Source organism: Pundamilia nyererei, unplaced genomic scaffold (assembly GCF_000239375.1).
Source record: "Pundamilia nyererei isolate P.nyererei 1_Seehausen unplaced genomic scaffold, PunNye1.0 scaffold00013, whole genome shotgun sequence".
Taxonomy (NCBI): Eukaryota; Metazoa; Chordata; class Actinopteri; order Cichliformes; family Cichlidae; genus Pundamilia; species Pundamilia nyererei.
Window position 1 is genome coordinate 4,798,580 of NW_005187414.1, and position 15,932 is coordinate 4,814,511.

The window sequence follows — 15,932 nt, forward strand, 5'->3', positions numbered from 1 at the left end:
TGTGTGTGTGTGTGTGTGTGTGTGTGTGTGTATATACCGCAGCAGAAGTGGTTACGCTTCATGTGAAAGGGTAGAAGATGAATACGTGCAAAAGTTACTTGCATTTTATACAATGCATGGTGTTGAAGACTGACGAAAGTCATGTGGCTATCATTTGATAATATAGTTAAAATGCAGCATCATAGTTTAAGCTGTGAACGTGCAGCATCACTTCTGAGAGCTGTGTCTCGCTGAAAGACGAGTAATGACTGAAATCAACTGCCACTGTGTTCAGCTGGAATTAAAACCCTCTGACTCCTGCACGAGGGGGGCGGGAAATGGTTTAAAATTTAGAAAACACTTTGAATTGACAGCACTGATAATTCTGTCCTATTTTCTTGATCTTACACTAATCAGCAAGCCCTAAAGGATAAACAAAGGGAAGGATTTGTCAGCACTGAGCTACATTCAGTAACAGAGAGTGTTATTGTACAGAATACACACGCTTATCATACTGATCAACATTTGAACGCATGAACGCAGCTCAGGTAGCTTCCTGCTATTGTGGTTGTTGCTGAGAAGTGGTGATTAGTCGATGGGGCCCTGGAAGATGAGCCGTGTCCAGCCGGGGGAGCTCAGGGCAGTGGAGCAGAAGGGGCAGACGGGTCTGAAGGCATGCGTCCCATGGGGCAGAGGAGTCTCAGCCCAATACTTGGCTGTCCTCTCTGAGCAGACGTGGCCACATGGCACAAAACCGTGAGTGGGGGCTCCGGCATCCACATACACCGCAGGCTCACAGCCCAGCCACAGCGGCACGTAGGGACCCACGCTCCTGCACAGGGGACATTCTCGCCGGGTGGTGGAGCCTTCACCCTCTCCTGGATCTTCCTCTCTCTCCGATCTCTGGCCCCAATCGTGGCGTCCGTGGACGTGGCCACAGGCGAGGTAGACCCAGGGTTGACGCTCTTCAAGGCTGAAGTTAGATAAAGTGTACCGATATTTTAAAGAAAATTTTTTTATGCATGCGTGTGTAACAAAATAGAAAAACCTGTGAAGAATTTTCTCCTAAAATTAGTAATTGGAAATAATCCGTTTTTAAATAAATAACAAGACCTTAATTTAACCATCAGTGTGGCCCTGACCTATGACTGCGTGGAAGGCTGGGGAACGCCAGTGTGCTGAGGCCGACGGGACACTGGGGCCGGGATGCGTTAAGCTCCTGACGAAGCGCCTCCAGGTGACGCAGAGTGGGAGAGCGCATGAGCCCCTCACCGGTGCGCCACAGCAGAGTAGCACCACAGAGATCGACGAGCGACCCGTCACGTAGTGCGCTGCTCTCCCCCTCCGCCTGAAGTGACGCACAAACAGATATTTGTGTACAATAAAAGGCAAACACAGACCCCGAAAGTTCACTGAAGAAATGTAGATATGGTAACCAAACCTGCGGCAACTCACCAGCGTCCCCCTGCTGGGTCCAGACCGTGTCTCCCGCAGCGCATAAACATCTCCACAGACGGAGATCTCCCTCCACAGGCCTTGCTTGGGATCCTCTGGGAAGCCCTGTGGGTGCATCACTAGCACCCCATTAGTGGTGAGGCCATCCATATGCCCATCAGGATTTTTCCATTTGGTTGCTTTCTCCTGTGGCAGCAAAGACATTAAAACATAATATTGATATGTTTCAGAAAGTATTTTTATTGTGTCAATCATACTGTTATTCCCAGCATGAAGAGTGCTGCTCTCGTCTTACTTTCAAATACAGGCAGTCCAAAAACACAGGGAAAAAAAACTTTGCAGTTAGATCTTCAGTGCATCACTTTCTACAACAGAAGTCCCACAGCACTGTGCAAAAGTCTTTGGCCACCGCACCATTTTGCAAGGAAAATGGGTACAGCAATTTATTGAGATGTGCAAATACACATGGAAACACATGGACAACGCACCCATCCCTTGCAGGCAGGGGCTTTTCTATGCTTGAATGATTCATAGGTCAGTGTTAAGTGGCGTAACATACAAAGCAGCACTCTCAAAATGGTCAGGTACAAGGAATGGACTGAAAATGAGTGAAAGCTAGTCAAACACTGCAATTTTTATCAGATCGTTTCATGGAAAGTTAAGCTCTCTTAAATCATCAGGATGTGTACAGTAGACAAGAAACTGGGACTCAGTTAGATTTTTCAATTACTTAAAATCTAAAATATTCTGTTATTAGAAACCTGTTGCTGGAGTATGAGTCTACTCACCCCTAAGAAAATATTTTTGGAGGAGTCAAAGCCTGCAGCATAGATGCGTGCAGTGTAAGGCGGGTTGCGCTCGCACACTATTCTGCAGGCAAAACGGGAAATGGTGCTGGGAGCAATGGAAGGATCTTCGCCTTCCTTTCCTCCAGAGGTGTCTGTTACCACAAAGTCAATAGGACTCTCTGTGGAGCGTCCAATCTGCAGGGGACAGCACAGAAAAATACTATTTATTAACTGAAACAAATGTCTCATTAAAATGTTATTGGTAAGCAGAGCTATTTCTTTTAAAGCATCAGTGCTCATAATTTTATGGCTTTGAGCTATCTGGGCAAGATGGTTCATTTTTATGTTTAAAAAGATCTGTAAGAGCAATAGAAAAGCACAAGCGTGTGCATAAAAATAGACTTTCTTGGAGCTATGACGTAAATCTCTTTATTTTTAACACTTAATGGTCCCAGTTCTGAACCAAAATAATCTACCCTCTTTGATGGGATTACATAACAGTTGGAAACTTGCACATGATCGCACTTCTTGGAGTACATTTTGCTGTGAATCCTCTCATTACTCAAAAGAAAATAAAAGTTGACTTTGTTTTCTTGCTGTGTTACCTGGAACATGTCTGTGTTGTTGTCATGGCAGTACTCCACCACCACGGTCTGGTTTCGGGACAGGGTGAAAGAGATGCTGTGCTGCCCCCTGCTGTGCACCGCCTGCAACAACAACAACAGCAACAACTTGTGGTACAGCAGTCATTTTCTGGAAGCTTCTTTCTTTTCATTTAACCACCCATATTCTTAAGTAAAACACACAGTTATAAGCAAATAAAGTATATCTACATTTTTGTTTTTAAATTCAAACAGTTTGTGCAAAGGGCCTGGCATTTATACAACACTTTTCCAGTCTTACCACTCCAAGCATTTTAAACCAACAGTCCCCAACCCCCGGGCCACGGACCGGTACTGGCCGTGAGTCATTGGAACCGGGCCGTGAGAGTTGTGAAATTGATGGGTTTTAGGGTTTTTATCGTCAACTCGGTTTTCCTGGGTCTTTTCCCCATGTGTTATGAATAAATCTTCTTTTTTTGCTACCGGTACTGGTTTTATTTTGTTGTGGCACCTTAAAGGCCGGTCAGTGAAAATATTGTTGGACATAAACCGGTCGTGGCACAAAAAAGGTTGGGGACTGCATTTTAGACTACAAGCCACATTTACCCATATAATCATACAACCTAACTTATGTCTTTGGATTGTGGGTAAAAGTCAGAGAACTCTCGCAGACCCAGGAAGAACACGCAAACTCCACCTCACCATGATTCGGGAACCTTGTTGTGAAGCCAAAGTGCTAACCACGGTACCATCATCCAACATTAAGAGCAGCATTTAGCAATGACGTGCTGGTCTTCTACTAAGCCCCAGACAAACAGATCAGCCGGTGGATGTTGATCTAATATAGATACTGGATGACGTGTCTGCTGATATAAAAACCTTTCTTTGTTGTGTTGGAAATTGCTGAATAAGATGCTTGGAAGAGTCTAGACATGGTGTCATCACACAGATTCTCTTACAGAGTCAGCTCTCAGCACAGCACATGTAACAACACAGCAGAACAGATGGTGGTGTGGTGTGGGTTTCATGGTAAGTTGTTAACCAGTTTGTGTAATACAATCCCACAAATCTGATCACTCTCATGTTCAGCTTCATTAAGTACACCACTGAAATCAAATATAATACGACAGCTCTGACACAAATTTGACACTGTCAAAAATTCCCAGGTTTTGAGATAGTTCTATGTTTTTTCAGATCACATTAGGTGGTGGTGATGAACATGACAGCATTACTTTTAGGTGGTCCTGAATGTTTGCCTCGCTCCATGGGGATATTATTTAGTGTGGCTCTGCGGCTTATAGCAGACTTCCAAAAAACAGCAAGGAATACTGCTTTCAGTGGCAGTCTAAGACTGCTGGGCCAGGAACTTTCTGGTGGACAGCTGAATGGTGTCAAGGAGAGCCAAAAAACCAACTCTGCCAGTGAGCCAGGTTGGCCCTGCCACATGGTTTTGGCCCCAGTATACTCGCCACATTGGTGCACTGTTGGTAACATTATCACACTGCCTCTTCCATTTATGGTCCCTGTTACAGTGCAGATACCTGCTGCAATATTCTCCTGAACAACAGGTGTCACCATTCAGACAAAACCTCCTAGAGGAGGAGAAGAAGTCAAAACAAGAACCAAGAACCAAAGAACAGCCAAGTTTTTCTCCACAAGGTCTCATCTTTTCGTGGCTCAAGAGTTGGGAGTTCGCCTTGTTCGAGCCCCGGCTTGGACAGTCTCGGTCGTTGTGTCCTTGGGCAAGACACTTTACCCGTTGCCTACTGGTGGTGGTCAGAGGGCCCGGTGGCGCCAGTGTCCGACAGCCTCGCCTCTGTCAGTGCGCCCCAGGGTGGCTGTGCTACAATGTAGCTGCCATCACCAGTGTGTGAATGGATGGATGACTGGATGTGTAAAGCGCTTTGGGGTCCTTAGGGACTAGTAAAGCACTATACAAATACAGGCCATTTACCATTTCAGATTGTTGCAACTTCTTCCTCTGTAAACTCTGTGAATCTCTGAGCTTCTGTGCTAATGTATGATAAAAACGGCGGTACAACCAACACAATCTTACACTTGTCTCTTCAATTAAGCTGCAGCAACTGCAGCTGCGAATCTGAAGTTTAATGTTAATAATTTGTCATACAGTGCTTTTTGTCAGGTACTGCACAGACGTTATAATGGGACCTTAACAGTGACTGAACTTTCAAAATAAAAGTAAGTGGCTTTTCAACTGGTATTCTGATCATAGGTGGTACTGTTATCTTAAATTAAATAAATAAATAAACAATACTGTTGGTTATTGTTCATATACTTGAAAGCCCACCCAAGCAAAGTCTCTGTGTGGGAAAAAGATATCCATCCAAAATAATATAAATGTTGGCCGATTTATTGATACCTGAATTTTGTACTAGCTAAAAACAGTATCCAAGCAGTAATCAGTATCAGTCATCTCCAGATTAAAATCTTAATTCAGCTCAAGTTTTTTACATGCAGCATCTTTCAGTACATCAAAACAGCCTTATGTAGGATGACACACACACACACAGACAGACCACATAAACCTGTCTTCATGATTAGTCATCCTTCCTCTGGCACACAACAGGGGTTACAGGAAGGAAACTCATGTTACACAATGATGAAAACTATAGCACACACACATGCGCATGGACACGTACCTTGCTGTCCTGTGGTGTATTGAGGATGTGCACAGCACTGGGCTTGACACCGTTGGCCTTGGCCCTTCGGTACAGAGCAAAGCGGCTCTTTCTGCGCCCACGGTCTCCGTTTGGAAGGGAGCCATTGTAGCTGGAGGAAGATAAACAAACACAAGAACATGACGAAAAATATCTACTGAAACAAACAAATGATGTTTAAGTAATCTAATTTGGGCTGGAATACAGGCGACATCTAGCTTTATTGAGAAAGCCTAATTGTGTTAAAAACACAGTTATCTTGTTTGCATACTTATCATAAGTCATCACTTAAATGACACTGAAGCTGCCAAGATGTCAGGAAAATAACGGCAATTAAAGTGCAAGCTCAATTAATTATGTGCATCTTTACAGCAATACCGCTGCTCGCTCGTTTGAAATGAATTAGAACAGCACATTCAGGCCACTCGTGATTCATGTTAAACTGCTGAACCTCAATGAGAAAGACAACCTGCACTTGATCTGACTCACTCGGCTTGTCCTTAAGGCCCACGTTCACTAAAGAAGAGCTCGCTCTTCATCTAACCTCTTACAATATAAAGCATCTTCAGCAAGACAGATTTATTTTCATCACACCATTGCCCAATTACATTAACCATAAAGAGTTGAGTAAGTGGTCTGGAGAGGATACTGAATAATACTTTGAAGCTTTGTGTTCATTAATAGCAAGCAGATATGATAGGTTCTTTCAGAGGGTGGTAAATAGCATAGTCCAGCCCATTACTGTTTTATAACTCAATATAAGGCTTTTAAATGAAAATCCTTCTGACACCTTAACTAAGATATTGAATTTGTCCTCAATGTTTTCTGTAGCTGGGTCAATGTAATTTCTTTCACAGCTTGAGTTCACAAAAAAGGCAGTATGTAAGGCTTGTGACTAATGAGCAGGACATGTTTCTTATTAAAAGCATTCAGAGGAAGTCCTGCAGGCAAGACTCACAATTTTGACAATAACCATCTTCACTGCTCCCCACAGTTGATGGGATGAAAAGCCATCTGGTCTGGTTTTCTTCTGACTTTTGGTCTTGATTTGAGTACAAAAGGAAGCACTGCCTACTTTTTGAGTGTCAGTAAAGTGTAGCTCTGACACTGCGATGAATTTACAAAAGGAATGAAGAAAGATGATTTAAGTGACTTTGCAAGTGGCATGTTCTAGACGGGTGGTCTGAGCATTTCAGAAACTGTTGATCTGCTTGGATGTTCCCACACAGCCATCTCTAAGTTTAACTGAGAGTGGTCCGAAAAAGGGAAATATCTGATGAGGGGCAGTTCTCTGGGATGAACAATGCCTTATTGATACCACTCACAGGAGTATGGCATAGATGTATTCAGACTGAGTCGGTAACAGTAATTCAAATAAGCACTCAATACAACCAAGGTATGCAGAAGAGCATCTCTGAATGCACAACATATTAAACTTGAAGCAGTTGGAAGACCACATTGGGTGCCACTCATGTGAAGAAATGTATGTCCTAACTTACGTAATAATTGGAAACTCATTTCACCCCTACACCACAACCTTTCACGCCATTTAAGTCTTTTGTATCCATCAACCCAATGTGTAGGCACATTTCTCAGAGGTACACATCAGGTCGGTGCGTAGGGTTATAACAAGGTTCCAGTTATGGCGTAAGTTACAACATAAATCTGACGTATAAGTATAATTAACACGTAAGAATGGAAAACTGAGTCTATAATGTCCACAAGCTCACTGAAAGTGGAAAACAGAAGACTGGAGTCTCAATTTTACAGCGACATTTAGATGATAGGGTCAGAATCTGCCATTAACATGTTGGTAATGGATCCATCCTGCCTTGTATCGATGGTTCAGGTTGGTGGTGGTATAATGATGTGAGGGATACGTTCTTGACCGATCAGTATCCCTGTTAAAATGCCACAATATACCAGAATATTGCAGCTGACCATGTCCATCCCTTTATAATACAGTGTACCTATTTTCTGATGGCTGCTTCCAGCAGGATAACACAAACTATGCTAGAAAGGTAAAATCATCTCAAACTGCTTCCTTGAAATCGGAATGCACCGATCCAATATTAAGATCAGATATTAGTCTGACAGCCCTCCCCCCCCCTAAAAGAACAAAGCAAACAAACAAAAAAACTGGTCTGGTTACTGGTCTGGATATAGGTTATACTGAACTGATCTGTGGTCTGATACATTCATTTCAGTTCACTATGGTTCTGTGTTTACTTCCTCACTAGACAGCAGCAGCTAGCAGCAGAGCTAATGTAGCATGGAGCGAGCAAACACCAGAATGTCAGCAGTTTGGAGGCATTGCAACAGCTTCGGTCTCTAAATTTGCAAAGTTGTTGTTTGTTTTTTTTGCTGCAAACTGGGCTCAAGGTGACATGACTGACAACACCTGACAATGAAGATGCTTTCTGTCTCTTCCTTCACTAGTTTACTTTCACTCTCATTATATTCTGTCACCGACCATATCTAAGAAGATAGAAGGACACTGGTTTAGTGTTACACCTGTTGGTAATCTTCTATTATACTTATGGTAACGTGACCTCTCCTGACAGCTCACAGCTGTGTGTGAGGATGAAAAGGGAAAACTGTTAATAACAGCAGTTTCCAGCAACCTAATGTCGCTCACTTGAATCACTCTAATATCACTTTGACATGAGCTCTCTGAAAATAAATTAGATGAACAACTTTAGCATATTTTTCATAGTTTTTCACTGCATTTACCCCAGGCCTATTTTTATTTATTCTTTTACTATTTAATACTAACACTTCAATAAATTTGTATTCATGAAAAAATGTAAACTGTCTTTGATGGTTCAATCTGTGAGCTTGTCTAAGAGCAAGTTGATATTGTGCATTTCAATTCCATGAATCTCAGAACATAAATTTTCTGTGGTTGACAATCCTCAGGATAGAGCGGGGAAGAAAGGTGGGATGATGATGCTGAACAGATCAAGTATGTCACCTGGAAATACTACAAACAGGGCACATTCAACTTTGATTTTTTTTTATGTGAAATCCAATTAAAGAGCATGACTCAATGCAAACCTGTACCCTTCCTGGCCTGCTCTGACAGTTCAAACTAAACTGTGACTAACAAGGAAAAGACTGGTGCAGGAATCACGGACACGCAAACACAGAGCTTTCAGGGCTTTGGCCAAAAGTCAGAGCACATAAAATAGGGCAAAGGATAAGAGGCTGCAGGAGATAGAGAAAAGGGTAGCAGGTTGTTCGAAATGGACGCAGAAAAACAGTCAGAAGCTATCACAAGTTTTAGAGAAATAAGTGAATAAAATGAAGGACGGGAGATGGAGAACAGGGACTGAAAGATCACGCAAAGCAGAGGATTGAGGGGGAAAGGCCAGAAGGAGAGCAGCTCTTTAAGATGCGTTTGTGGGCAGTTCAGGCCTGCATCACAAATGTGCACACATCATAAGGCACTATATGAAATATTCACTCCTTCTGCCCCTCAACACGGGGTTTATTTTCGTTGAGGGCAAGTCACCAAGGAGGCCTGCCTCTGTTAAAGTCAGCACTCAGCAAAACACTGAATGGTCGGCTAGAGAAGGGGCTGGGTGATAGACAGAGGAATGAGACAGAGACCATATTGAGATAAGTTATGGAGGAGAATAGAAAGGTGTGAGAAGACAAGAGGGTGTTCACATAGCAAATAGAGGGGGTTGCTGGACGGGGCAGCACGGTACATGGTGTCCAGAATAACTAAGGTGACAAGAGATAGCAGGCAAGCAGCCTCTGCAAAGATCACATGGCCAGCAGTGAAGTAGACATTGACCACAAGGGGCATGGGATCATCAAAGCTGACAGATGCAAAGCCAAACCACAGTTGCATAAAACATGGCCAGAAAATTATGAAATCTGACAGCAGTAAAAGATACAACCTGTTCTTACACTGCCTGCCTCCAGGCAAAATTACCTGCTGTATGTTTGAGAGCAATAAATTCCACAAATCCAAATGTAATATACCTGTGATCACCCATATAATAAAACAATTATTCACAATATTACTGTACCGTGTACTACTACAACCAGGCTGTGGCACTGGAAGATAGTTAATCAGCTTTATCTCTTTATCCTTGTCTGTCAGCTCTTTTTCAAAACCACAGACAGGTTACCAGTCTGGCAGGGCACAATCAAAACCGACTCTCAATCACCACAGCTTTGAAAGTGAGGTTGTACAAAATGCATTTTTTTAGCCATCGAGGAGGCGCATTTCGGCACACACTGCAGAGCACACTGGTGTTCAAGTTCCACAGCCAAAAAAAGGAAAAAAATTCTCAAAATAGGCATTCAGTTCTCACATCCTTACTCTGATGTGAGCGTGTAAAGGGCTGCTGTGTTCAAACGGACGTTAATCAGTATTCTAATGCAGGCGGGCTACAGCCTCCTCACTCTGTGTTCAGCTGGAGGGGAAGAGATAGGCCATTAGGTCAGTTATCTTTGGCATACACAGGAAGCTCTGCAGGGCAAAAGGGAGGCCTGTGTAAGGCTGTGTATATGATTGTGTATGTGTATATGTGTGTTGTAATTTCCTGGTCCTTGCAAACTGTGCATAGAGTGGAGCTGCAGGGCTGGAAGTGCTGTGGAAGCTGGTGGCTGTCATCAGCACATCCTGCCCACTCCTGTACTTGTGTGCGCTGGTGATGTAGAAGGGCTTTTCTCCTCCTCCGCCTCCTCCTCCTTCCTCCCTCACTCCCTCCCTCCCGCCCTGGCATGGACGGTCATCTGGCTGAGACGTTTTATTAATTAGTAATACCAAACGAGAGCGCGACTATGACTATGAATATAAGCAAAACGCATTTTTCAGACGATGCTGTTCTCCTCCCTGCTACTTTTAGCGAGCACCGATCCAGCAAAGTATGACATCATTGGGATTTTCAGGTCTGAGCAATCCAGCGCTGCCACTACAACCATTGATGAAAAACCGGCTACATCCGTAGTAGCCTTATGTACTATGGCCAAGGCAGATGTTGCACCTTTACACTTAAACATGATGGAGAAACTATGCTGGGCTGTAGTTTGAGATAAAATGCCTTAAAAACTTACTTTTTAACATTACTACACAGCTACACCGGTGAGGGAAAACGACGACAATGTAACATAAATGAGAAATAAGCTAAAATCCCTTACTACGATTGATTTAATAACCCTAAAACAACCGTAAGCGCGATATATTTTGTAAGAGCAGTGGATTAAAGCTGAACTCGAACGTCATTTGCTGGGTTATTTGTGCTGGTGAAACCGCTACATATTTAAAGGTTAATTTGCCACTGGAGCTGTTCACCAAACGATATAATTTCACTCTAGCTTAAGGTTTTAAAAGACTTACCCCAAAATGACCAATTCGCCGTATTTTACCGGGTCTTTAACGGGCACATCATCATCTCCGTCTTTTTTCGGTGAATTCATCAGACTGGACTGGTCCAGATGGGGCAAAAAACGCGTCCAATTGCAATAGTGGTGAGATAAAACAATGCTAACACACTCGAAACTGTAGGGAAGTGGTTTTGGTTGTAGACTACCAAAGTTTGGGCACTGTTGGGCAAAGTTTTTCCAGACTTCTAGGTGTTTTTTTCATTGTTTTAATCCGGTGAAGGAGCATCTTTTCGTGGCTTTAATGCCAGTGTGTAGCTAGTTTGTATCGCGACAAATCTGTTCAGTAGCAGGGGATACAACAACGGCTAACGGTAGGGAGTGGGCTGTACCATAAATTGGGGGAAGAGGATGCCATTCACAGCATATGTCGAAAAATTTGATAAAATTTACGCCCGTTGGGAAAAACGTGCAACTTCTCGATTGAAAATGCTGCTAAAAACTTCACGTGCGATTATTAGATAAATAAATGCAGTTCAGCATTTAGAACGTAAAAGCGCCATGAACGTACCCACCCGCGGAATACGAATGGATGCATCCGTGATGTGAAGCTGGCTCCCCCCGATAGAATAAAATGAGCCATTTCGAAATCCACAGGAAGTACCCGCATCCCCCTGCCATACAGAGGGATTCTACTATATTTAAAGTAAAATACTACCTCACTGGATTTTTTTATTTATTTATTGGTATGGTCATAAGTGATGCTGATCTAACGGGCCATTATTCAGTCTGACGTAAGGAGGAGCTCCGGGGGGTGTGGTGGTGGAGCTAAGATGTGGGTCACCACTGCGCCCCCAGACTACACCTTCCCCCCCCGCTCCCTGGATTTCATGTGGGAGTCGGGAGACGGATATAGGACGGCTGGAACTCACGCGTGCATCCCTCTCTCGCTCTTTTCTCTCACACTGTAGTAAGGCATCATGTTGTGACCGCATGAGGGCAGTGCACTTGCTAAGTACAACTTTCCAGCCAGTAAAGTCTGAAAGGGTTTTTTTGTGACTAATTTTCCAGTTTAAATATCACTTCTATTTACACGCACTGTCCAGTAATATAAACGAATGAACAGCTAAGCTTAGATATGACACCTCCACCCCACACCAACACATGAAAGCAAAACCTTTGCTGCAGGGGTTTTGAACAGAAGCCAGAGACACACTGATCAGCATCGTTGTTTTCATGTGGAGCAGTCCCCTTTTTCATGTTTTGGCTTACTGGTGTAACATGTAGTAGCTTGCAGATAGGGTTGCAAGGCGAAACGGTATAGCACTCTGCATGACTCTGCAGTGTGTGGCAGTGTCGGGCCTCTTTTTACTGGATATATGGGACAGCAGTAAAACATTTGCATGTGCAAATTTACAGATGTTAACCTAATTGCTATGATAATAGTTTCAAAAGGTAATGACTGTGCCCTCAGTAACACATTTGCAGTGCTACAGAGCAGTGATGACACTGTATGTGGGTAATGACTCATGAATCAGCTTCAGAATTAACCAAAGCAAACAGCCACACCCTTATTTCATAATTGACAGCCCACAGCAGTCACAGAGTAACTGATCAACCAGCGTGAGCACTAAGTAATCTTTTGTATACTGGATATCAGAAGGTTAACCTCCAACATACTTTTCTTCTGAGATACAAAGTAGAAACTGGACGGACCAGATGTGCATGCTTCTCTGTGTGTTTGTGTTTGTGCATGTTTCAGTGTGAGTTTCTTCCTTTTCCACTGTGAGATTAAGGTCACACCCTCCTCAGTCTCTCCTGCCATCTCTCCCATATTCCCTGCTTTTTTCCTTCTGCTTCTTTATTTTTGTCTGCCTGTCCTTGTTCGGCTTCAGTTTCAGTATTAAACTAGAAAATATTTTTGTACTAATCCTCACTGTTCCTTTTAATTTACATAGTTTGTGGCCATAATAATCCATCAGCAGGACAAGGATCCAGTTTTCGCTGTCGGGATTATTTACCTGTCATGTCTAACCAGGAATTTAAGGAATGTTCTGAATGAATACAACCCCACTCCATGTCTGGTAATTGGCTAACTATGTTTAATGATCATGTAGTAATCCCCATCTGAGTGTTTTATCATTTTTACTGACGTCGCTGAACGATTGCAGCAACAGACCAGTAGGAGGGATTCATCTGCGTTTTAAAGGATACCGCAGAATAGATGTTTGTTGTCACGTAGAGAGCTGAAAAGGCACTCTATTAGTAAAGTGTCTCATTCACAGCATCATCCTGCTGCCACAAATAGAAGAGGAAACAGCAGAGGCCATGTTTCCATGACCTCATAGCCCCGTCATATTCGCCGAAGACAAACTGAACTCGTTTGACAGATTGGACGTGGCACTTTGATTGGCAGCCACTTTGCATTGTCAGTCAAACACATTGCCATGGGCTTATCACAGTATGCAGTCTTTTTTATATTCACAGCATAGAAAATGTACATTAGAAGTCAATATTACAAAATCGTTTGTGTCACCTACATTGGGGCTATTTATCTGTATCACGTGCGTAACAGGGTTAGTGGGCAAGTTATCCAGACACCATAGTTGGTAAGCAAATTTCAGGTCAGCCTAATTGTGAACATGTGAAGTGCATTACTTCTGCTATCATTCTTCAGCTTTTGGCAGGCTGTATTTTCAAGTAAAGCAAAAAATAGAAATGGGGTGGTAGCTGAATATTTTAGAAGTGGATGTTTGAATAGAAGACACACCAGCATGAACCATTTTGGAATAGCTCTACGTTACTGTGTTCCAAATATTAGTGACTCTCCTGTTATACGCATATACCTCTAAAGTCAACAGAGCTCAATCCAATAGAACACCTGATACTGACACCGCTGTCGGTGTTTCGAATTAGGAGCCTAACTCTCATAGCTCAGAATGTGACTTATGTTTCCATGATTTATAGCCAGAGTCGTGTTCTGATTTCAACAATCTGCATTCAGTTTGTGCTGATCTAAAAAGTAAACATGTAAGTAGAAGAATGGTAAGTAAGAGATGGGATTCAAGACAATCAATTTGGACCACTTAGATGTGTTCCAGCCATCTGCTGCCAAGTCTTTGTCAATGTTGCCATAGTGATGTGAGCAAACAAAGAAAAGGTATTTCTGTCATTAAGCGACCCTGTCTTCGCTGTGTGTCGTAAGAACTTGTGAATTGGTGAAGCAGAGCCCTAAGCATTTGGGAATAATGCACACTAAACACAATGATCCTAATGTTTAATACAATTACAGTACATGATTTAGTTCGTAAGCTGTTAAATGCATCCATGTGTGCTGTGTGTCCTTTGGAACAGTCACCTACCTGTGATGCACAAGTGCACACATACCTGCTGGGTATGCGTGTATCTGTGTGTGAGAGAGAGAGAGACTGCACTCCCTTTACTTGATGAGGAGGCCATCTTCAGCACAGGGCTGACACGATATTGCAGATGGCTCAGCATATTCTTATTCTCTATGACAGGACAAATACACACCAGGCTGGGCTGGTGATTTTGCTCCCCCCCCGGTTCAAAGCAAGACAAGGAAAGATTATATAGGATCATGTGATTAACAAGAGATAAGGAAGTCACTGAAGATCTCACAGAAACAAATCATAGATGGACCAAATAAACCTGCTGTGCATGTGACAGGATTAACCTTTGAAATCAGTGGGTTAGGCAATCTGCACTTCAGCATTTTAGTCTGAGAACTGTATTAAATCCCAACGTGCAAAAGGGATTAAATAAATGCAACATTTTCGAGAAAAACCATAAGGTTAACCTAAGTGAACAGAGCAGTTGTACACATGCAAATTGCACAGTCAGCCACAACAATCAAACCACTGCCTAATATTGCGTGAGACCCCGTGTCCCTCACCGATCTGTTGTTTCTGGTTCAATTTGTGTCTAAACCGTCGACAGTAAAATATTTGCATAGCTCTTTTTAACTCTGAATTGTACTTCAGTTGCAACAAAACTATTTTGGGAAACAAACCGTATCAGGTGCTAATCCGACACCTGATGTGTCCTTCCAACTTCACCGCGATTGTCTTGTTGCACTTCCTCTCATTTGAGTATGTGGTCCAGATGTTTCATTTGACTAAAAAAGCAGAGATAACATCTGGTCACGTGTTGTGCCAACAGACACAGCGGGCATGTGAACAGGAATTTTGACACAAATGGAAGCTCACCTGCCAGTGTCGGACCTAAACCTTTGGAGTTACCTTGTGTTGCCTGTCTGTAGGACATTTGCAACAGTTCTTTGCAGGTTATACGTCATGGCCTAGTGTGCACATTGCATGCATGGTTGATCTAGAAGGTTTAGATGCAAGAAGGTATATCTAAACCTGTGTAAAGCGCTTTCAGTGCTCAGTTAGAGTAAAAAAAAGTGCTATATAAGAATCAGTTCATTTACCATTTGCAATGATATTGCTATGTGGGGTGCGCTTTGGCCACCACCTTGTTTAGATGCATGGTCATACCCATCTGACAGTGATCAATGGCGCTCACTTACCTGTAAGCGGTTTTAATGTCGTGGCTGATCAGTGTGCACACTCAGTGTGTCAAGGATCTATGACAATGCACTTGTGCTCCAGCTTAAACACTGACAGGTGAGCTGAGACAGCAGCCTTTCGCACAGCGTCTCACCAACACCTCTCAGCAACCTGCCATACATGTACATGACCCGAGTACACAGACTAAACACACAGCTGCTGGTGTGTGAAGCTATATGCTCTGTGTCCTACATAAAAGAAGGTGGCTCGCCAAATTGGACATTAGTAAGAGCCAGTGGGGAGGCTGTGTGTGGTGAGTTTATTTTGGGATTTAGTGCTGTGTGTTATTTAGGGATGAACATTGTATTGGTGACTCTGCTTCTGTGTTTGTGTAAGTGGGAGGTTGACAACAGTCCCCAGAGAGAGAGAGGGGGACATTTAGCTTAATTGTCTCCCCCTTCAGAGTGCGACAGTGTAAATGGCAGCCTGTAACCTATGATTATTATGTTTTATTAGCACAGTTTTTAGAGGACGTGTGAAGGCATAGTAACACTTGTT

At 43.0% G+C, this 15,932-nt stretch overlaps 1 protein-coding gene across 1 annotated transcript; it reads right to left on the reverse strand.

Moving 5' to 3' along the window:
• Nucleotides 1-42: 42 nt before the first annotated feature.
• Nucleotides 43-11,210, reverse strand: LOC102207194 (E3 ubiquitin-protein ligase pellino homolog 2). The gene is made up of 7 exons (XM_005724974.1): nucleotides 10,859-11,210; nucleotides 5,485-5,614; nucleotides 2,828-2,929; nucleotides 2,223-2,417; nucleotides 1,435-1,620; nucleotides 1,122-1,327; nucleotides 43-952 (listed from the first exon to the last, which is right to left on the reverse strand). The coding sequence occupies exons 1-7, from the start codon at nucleotides 10,936-10,938 to the stop codon at nucleotides 568-570; spliced, it is 1,284 nt and encodes a 427-aa protein (XP_005725031.1). The 5' UTR covers nucleotides 10,939-11,210; the 3' UTR covers nucleotides 43-567.
• Between the last annotated feature and the right edge of the window lie 4,722 nt (nucleotides 11,211-15,932).

What these genes read in the sequence shown, in the direction of transcription:
- LOC102207194 (XM_005724974.1), bottom strand. Translation starts at nt 10,938, where the DNA reads ATGAATTCACCGAAAAAAGACGGAGATGATGATGTGCCCGTTAAAGAC. An exon ending in CCAAAAATATTTTCTTAGGG is followed by an intron (nt 1,621 to 2,222) that starts GTGAGTAGACTC and finishes TTGCTGCCACAG; the next exon opens with GAGAAAGCAACCAAATGGAA. An exon ending in AGCCTTCCACGCAGTCATAG is followed by an intron (nt 953 to 1,121) that starts GTCAGGGCCACA and finishes ATCTAACTTCAG; the next exon opens with CCTTGAAGAGCGTCAACCCT.